This window comes from Rattus norvegicus, chromosome X (assembly GCF_036323735.1).
Source record: "Rattus norvegicus strain BN/NHsdMcwi chromosome X, GRCr8, whole genome shotgun sequence".
Classification (NCBI taxonomy): Eukaryota; Metazoa; Chordata; class Mammalia; order Rodentia; family Muridae; genus Rattus; species Rattus norvegicus.
In genome coordinates this window covers 60,834,034-60,841,527 of record NC_086039.1, presented here as the reverse complement: position 1 = coordinate 60,841,527, position 7,494 = coordinate 60,834,034, and the positions used below count along the sequence as shown (strand labels likewise).

Genomic DNA, 7,494 nt, shown 5'->3' with positions numbered 1-7,494 from the left:
TGCTATTAAAGAGAAGGAATACATAAATATGTAATGTCTGTAAAGTTTCTTTCTATTCTAAGTCCTTGTCCTGGATTTTCTCCCCAAACCCCGAAGACACACCCTGGCTTTTCCCAATATTTGAAGAAGGATAGTACTTGTGAATATTTACAGATATGACATCTGCTATAAAATTTTTAAAGAGATAGGAGCCAAGACAAAGTTTGGGCTATTTACAGACTTGCAGAAAAACAAATTGTGCAGGAAACTTTCTCTCCGAGTAGCCTGGAGAGGGTGATGTCTAGATGGAGCGTTTCAAAAGGCATGATTCCCAGTAAGGTGGAGTGACAGAAGGAATCCACTAAAATCGCTTCGGAGTATGTACAGTCTGCTACAAGAGTGAGAAACTACACACCCCAAGCCACAGGTGGCGCCAGAGAGGCGGGGCTTCCAGGATGCCTCTCTCCAAGGTCCTTTCGTTTTCCTTGGAGACAACTGTTACTTCCCTTGTCACAGTTTGAGGACCGGACCAGGAGGTGCTGAGGAGAGCTTTCTGAGGCCTGTGACTCAACAAAACTAGGAAACAAGGTTAGGAGTTATTGCGGCTGAGAAACAGCCATCTAGGAATAGAGTCCCCCTCCTCCCTTTTTCTTTCTTTCTTTCTTTCTTTTTTTGTTTTTGTTTTTTGTTTTTTGTTTTTTTTTGAAGCCCTGCATGCCCTTTGGTCTCGGTTTCTGTCCCTTAGAAATTCCCTTCACCACCAACCGCCATTAGCTCCCTTCTCGCCCCCTCAAAGCTGAGGGCCCTTACACCTCTCGGCCCTGCCCAAAGGTGGCCCCTGGTCAGACTTGGTCCACCTCAAAATAAAGCCTCCATCTCTATCCTTGAGAGCTTCCCTCTCTGTTACCCCCGCCTCCTTTCCCTACCCTTGCCATTCCCTCCCTACAGCACTGGTTCCCCTAGCGGGAGTAACCCCCGTGTGACCTTCTGGCTTTTTCCTTAGTCAGGCGGCCATTTCAGAAAACTGCCAGTTCTTAAAAGCTATATTGTTGTTCTTACTCTTTATATGAACCAAAGGGAATAACGGTATTCTTGCCCTACTGGAAGTCTGGGTTTTATTTTTATTTTTGTCCCATCTCTAAAAACAGCCAAGGCCCACAAAGTATGTTCTACCTACCATTCTTTGCCAACCTTAAGAGGCCCTGCCCCCCCTCCCCGGAAACGGTGCCCATTTTAACCGCTTTGGCCCAACTCAGAGGAGTACCTCCATCTTGAAGCATAAAACTTTTTTCATTTTTCACCACTGTAAAAAACACTCTTACCGCAGCAACTACCATTTTTTATATTATTTTGAATTAATTTATTTTTGAGATGATCATATTCCAGAATTTCCCCCTTCCTTTTTCATTTTCCAAACACTTCCAATGTGCCCACCTTGTTCTCCTTCAAATTCATGGCCTATTTTTTTTTAAATTGTTGTTATTAGTGGTGGTGGTGGTGTGTATATTACTAAATATATACATACAATGTGATTTGTTAAATACATACAGTGCTACACGAATGCTTATTTTCGTGGCTGACTATAGTTCAACCTGGACAAGAAGGATACCAACAGCTATGGTAATGTGGAAGGAGGAAACCTCATGAGTCTCCAAACCTAGACAAAAAATACAGTTAGTGACTACCATTTTTATCTGTCTTTGTGCAGTTTGAATAATATTTGTCCCTTCCCTGCCACACACCCACTTGTTCTCAGTCTCTGCTACTCCCACAGAAGTATCCGCACTACATCTCAGGAAGCTAAGATGTATTCACACTAGTGGGAACACCCCAGAAAAAAATTATTAACAACAGTAGTAGTTATGGGTCAGGCCCTCATTTACTCCCATGCTATGAGGAAATAGTGGGGAGGGATTTTGGCTAGAGGAGATGACCTAAATATTCTACATGACAGTTAAAGTACGATCCTGGGTATGTGATTGGGAAGGGACAAATATTACTGAGAGATTAAAAAATGGTGGTCACTGACTATACTTTTTGTCTAGAGTTGGAGCTTCATAAGCTTTCCTCCTTCACATACAACAGAGTATCACAGAGAGACATTTAGTAAGTGGTAGAGAACAGAGGCTCAGGATTTCCAAGATTTCACATAAAGATTTTCACAGGGAACTGAGAGGGTATCAAAAGTCTAAGAGCAGAAGACATGAATGTCATCTCCCTGCTTGCAGCCAAGCCCAGCACAGTTGGGAATGATAGGCTATAACCTAAGACTTTCTCTTCCTTCTTTCTTAGGAAGTAGGCAGTTAAGAATAGAAGGTCAGTAGGCTCCTAAAGAAGTGTTCTCATAGAAACATGCAGAATCTTACTTAGTTAAACACAAGGAGGATTTCCCTTGATGGAGTGCTCATATAATTTCATTCTCCCCTCATCAGGTGTTTGCATCACCAACATCAGTGATCATGCTTCGAAGTCAGAAGAGCAAGCCCCATGCTCAGGAGAAACACCTCCAGAACCAAGGTGAGGCTCAGGCTTGTCGAGATGATCAGGCAACAGCAGGAGAAACACCAAAGGCAGCAAGAGAGTCTTCTGCCACCTCCCAGAGCCAGCCTAAGGCTAAGTCTTCCAGCACTCCCAAGGCAAGTCAGAAAGCAAAACCATCTGCCAAACTTATTCTGAGTAGCTCTTCCTCAGAATCAGATGAAAGTTCCCATGAGGAAAGTGAGCCAAGTGTACAAAAGGATCGCCCTTTTCTGCACCAAGATCTGATCGCAAGGAGGGTGGCAATACTGTTACAGTACCTGCTCCACAACTACAATTTGAAGCAGCTCACTACCAAGGAAGAAATGCTGAAGGTTATCACCAAGAAGTATGAAAAAGACTTTCCTGAGATCCTCAGGAAAGCCTCTGAGAAGCTGGAAGATGCCTTTGCAGTGGAAGTGAGGGAAGTCAGCTCCAGTCAACCCTCATACGACCTCATCAGCAAGCTGAAGCTCCCCAACAATGGGAGGATCCGTGCTGGTAAAGGCTTACCCAAGACCGGTTTCCTGATGAGTATCCTGGGTATCATCTTCATTCAAGGCAACAGCGCCAGTGAAGAAGACATTTGGAAAATCCTGAAGAAGAAGCAAATCTATCCAGGGAAGAAGCACCGCATCTTTGGTGAGCCCCGGAAGCTCATGACCCAGTATTTGGTGAAGCTGAAGTACCTGGAGTACCGGCAGGTGGCCCACAGTGATCCTCCACGCTATGAGTTCCTGTGGGGTCCCCAAGCCCATGCTGAAACAAGCAAGATGAAGGTCCTGGAATATTTGGCCAAGATCAACAAAACAACACCTCATGCCATCTCAGCCCTTTACCAAGAGGCTTTGAAAGATGAGAAAGAGCGAGCAGAAGTCAGAGATGAAGATAATACTGATACCACTGACCAATCTACTGAAGGTTCCCCAGAAAAATCACCAACAGCTTCTACCACCCCTGTTGACACTTGAACTTTTCCTGTCATCAAGAGATTTTCTTGAAAATATAATCTTAAGAGTTAGTAGGTCAGTACACCGGGAATATCAGGGGATTGTCAACATGGTTAAGACTAGTTTCCTTTAGTTGCTTTCTTTGTTTGGTTCGGTAAAGTTAAATTCAATAAATGCAAGGAAATATTTTCTCTGGATTATAAAAAACATAAAAATAAATGTTTATGCATCATACTTTGTGCTTATTTACTGATATACAACAAACATATATTAAATATGTTACCTTTAGAAGTCCATATGAAAGTGTTAGAAAGGTAATATAATATTCCAGCCTTCAATTGCAGACTTTTCCAGCCAATTTCTGCAGTTGTCCAGTAGGACTGAATTTCCCCTTTCTGAGCTAATGGAAACTAAAATTGGTGTAAGGTTTATTGGTGTAAGGTGGTGGTTTCTTACAAGAGCAATCAAGTTGAAGTTCATTGAACAAGGCATGTGGCAAATAAGGAAGAGTCAAATTCCCAAAACCAGATTTAATTTTCATCCATCAGTCATGTACGATTTGGGATAATTGGACTTTTAAAGTAGTGAATAAATGCCATAACTTTACATAGTATACATAGGAGTTTAGGGGCAAAACCCTGTAAGTCTATGCTAGCAGCTCAGATAAAATATACACTGGGGTTAGGGTGGAATGTATGGGTATCACCTTAATTGATATTTAATTTTCACTGTTCTGGATACAGAAACATGCAAGATCAAGGTGACAAATGACCCAATTCGTAATAATGCTACCCTTATTTAAGACTTTGAGGAAGGGCTAATACGGGGAAGTAAGGAATGGACAAAAGTAAAGGACAAGCGAAGAAAGGGAAGGAAGGCAGAGGGAGATAAGGAGGAAGGGAGTCAGGGAGAGGAAAAGAAAAAAAGAAAGAAGGAGGAAGAGAAGAAAAGTACAAGATCAAGTGAGAAAAAATTCTACTCTTCCTTGTTTTTGCATAGCTAACATCAAAATGGGGGGTGTGTGTGTAAAGCTCTCTCACTCTATCCTAAATGGGGATATCTTCATTAAACCCCTCCCCTAAAGACTCAGAGATCTGTGAAAGAGGTTGCAAAAAGATTGTAGGAGCTAGAGGTGGTAGAGTCCAAGAAAACAGTGTTTCAGACCCAACTGGAATGATATACATATGAACTCAGAAAGACTGAGGCAGCATGCATAAGACTGTGGGTTACAGTTTCACTTTTCCCCTTAGGGTGTCCAGGCATTGCTCTACACTAGATGGGGAAGGATAAATCGAGTCCAGAGCAAGATCCGGTATGGCAGTGAATGCGGGAGTGGGGGCTGGGGATCTTCTACGAATTTTTCATTGATATAGCTCTTTTAGAAGACATTCAACTAAACAACTCTCTCAGACAGTATTCAACGAAAAAACTTAGGCTCTTTATTTGGAGTGAACAAGTACTATATAAACCTTGGAAAGTGGGAAGGGGTTCTTCTCAGTATGAAGTTTCATTGCTGAGGCTTAAGTCACTGGCTTAAGGGCCTTATTTGCATGGAGAGGCATTCCAGGAAGTTGAACCTGTAATTTCACTTATGTGACATTCCTCAGGTAGGGCGTTGAGGGTTGAGCTCCCCCAGATAAAGTAGAGAAGAGGAATCCCTGCTAGCAAAGGGAGCCTTACATTTTGTGCTTAGCTCAGAGGAGATGTCCAGGACACAGTATAATAAAAATAGCAGGACTTTTCAACATCTATTGACACCATTTGACATGCACCATGAAAAAATCCTAATTGATGAGAACATATTAGGTTATCTTGATTTTATTTTCCAATTTATTTTTCCAAACATTTATCAAGGGCTATATTTTAAGTAAATAATAACTAAAATGAGATAGCTGGATAGAAGTACATCTTGCAGGCAGTAGAAGGATCTGTGATTCATCACAAATTCTAAGATCTTCTTAGGTCTTCTGGGACAGTCTACCCCACATGCAAATCAATACTACCACATTAATATTTAACATGGTTGCACTTATTAAAAAGAACTTTTACCCTGTTTATTATATTAACATTTAGAACTACTCTATATGTTATAATACCTTCGAGATATGAATATAAGATATTCTACTACAACTAGATACAGCATTCTGCCTTTCTGCTGGGGGTATCCAGATGCCACCAGCACACTGCCCCAGAGGAGGTAGAACAAAGGCCATAACTGGGAGTCCATAGCCCATGTTTCACTTTGGGGTGTCAGACACATGACACTGGAAGGGGAACAGTGGGATCTGGGACAAATGTTGTGGTTCCTGTTCTCCTCTCTGGGTAGTCATGTGCTTCTAGTGTACCACCTGGAGGGGATTCAGAAACACAGGTCCACAGTGTACAACCCTTGAGGTGTCTATATGCCAAACAAGAAGGAAAAAGCAAAGCCCAGGACAAGCAGGATCTGTTCCAATTGGAAGCAATTATGAAGTACTAAAGGAGTAGGAGCAAAGCCTTCTTAGGAATTCTTAGGTGTGGCTCTTTTAGGAGAAGGCCTTCCCCAGTGCAATCTTTAAGAACATCTCCCTGAGAAGATCCTTGTTTGATCATATTGAGTTACTGGGGGTGGACGTAGGCACATACACTTTATTGGGGTGAACCAGGGATTATATATCTCTTGGGGGAAGGGCATGACAGTACTTAGGAAGGAAAAGTCATTGGCTAAAGGCTAAAGCTATCTAGATAATTCATTAGCATGAAGAAGAACTCCAGATGCTATGCTACATAACTGACTGTCCATGGTCCTCTCAGTTGGGTGCCACGGTTATGTGTTCCAGAATAAGTACAGAGACATGTAGGGAGAAGCTCTACTGTCATTCTCAAATCTCTGAGATTCTGAGCTCACTCATAAAAGCTTACCAGTTCTTATGCCTATCTGGTAGCACTGTCCCCCATGTCCTATGTAGATATGTCAACTGAGATCAATATAATAACAATTATTTCCCAAAGATCAGGCATTATTTTTCAGCTATCTAACCCAACCAGATAGTACCTACACCAGACTCATTAGATATTGATCTTGTAGTTGTCTTTTTTAGACTGGTAGATAGAACAGTGAGACTAGAGTCCTGGTATACATTTGTCTACTGTGTTTATATACTCCTTCTTGACGAGTCACTCTGCCTACAGTTTATTTTTTTCTTACTATTCTAAAAAATGACTCTCAGATAATAAAATGCCAGTAGTAGTCAAAGTAGTGAAAAGAAGTCTAAAAAGAGCAAGGGAAGAGATAAATTTAAATGTAGATAATGGTCTTATGCTTTGCTTTCCTAGGGCCATGGTAACTGAAAGGCAACATGACACAGGAGTTGGTAGTCTGCCCACCTCCAGAATTTTGTACATTAAAGCATCCTTTCCCAGGATCTTCTCCAGTATTCACTCCTCCTTCCACCTCTGCAGCCTGATCTCATGTATAACTCTACTGCATCTTTCTCTGAAGGTTAAACTCTATTCTCACTGAAGTGGACAGGCTCTGATACACAACCCTGACAGACCATACCATACCCCAACTCCATTGTGCTGCCATTGTTATCGTGGATATCTATCATCTTCAAATTCTGCTTTACATAACATGTTAGAAATTGCCCCCTCTCTCATTCCATATATGTCATTCTTTTTCTTTTCTCTATGACTTTTCAAACATTCCATCTTTATTAGCTAGTTTGAACAGTTTCAAGGTATATTTCTAAATCTTTAGTTTGTATACTTTTTGTTATGTGTTAAGTATAAACGTAGACTTTATATTTGTCAAAAAAATGAGAAGCTTTGTTTTTGACATTTTTTAAAATCCAGAACAGGAGAAATGTTAACTTTTATGATTCTAATGTGTTTCACTAGTTTTGTTTCATCCCATATACCCAACTACAGGTAGCAAAAGACACCAATATTTCTGCTTAAAAGAAAATATTGCTAAATATTACTCTGCAAATACTACCATTTTAAACATCAATAGAATAATTGTTTCTGGTTTTATGAAATTAACACTTTAAAGAAAGTGTTTATTTTA

The 7,494-nt window shown here is 40.9% G+C and overlaps 1 protein-coding gene across 1 annotated transcript; it reads left to right on the top strand.

The window, feature by feature from the left end:
- The first annotated feature begins 528 nt into the window (after positions 1 to 528).
- On the top strand, positions 529 to 3,678 carry Mageb5l1 (MAGE family member B5 like 1). Its single transcript, XM_008773314.4, has 2 exons — positions 529 to 567; positions 2,412 to 3,678. The coding sequence occupies exon 2, from the start codon at positions 2,439 to 2,441 to the stop codon at positions 3,465 to 3,467; it is 1,029 nt and encodes a 342-aa protein (XP_008771536.2). The 5' UTR covers positions 529 to 567; positions 2,412 to 2,438; the 3' UTR covers positions 3,468 to 3,678.
- Positions 3,679 to 7,494: the final 3,816 nt, after the last annotated feature.

What these genes read in the sequence shown, in the direction of transcription:
- Mageb5l1 (XM_008773314.4), top strand. Translation starts at nt 2,439, where the DNA reads ATGCTTCGAAGTCAGAAGAGCAAGCCCCATGCTCAGGAGAAACACCTC.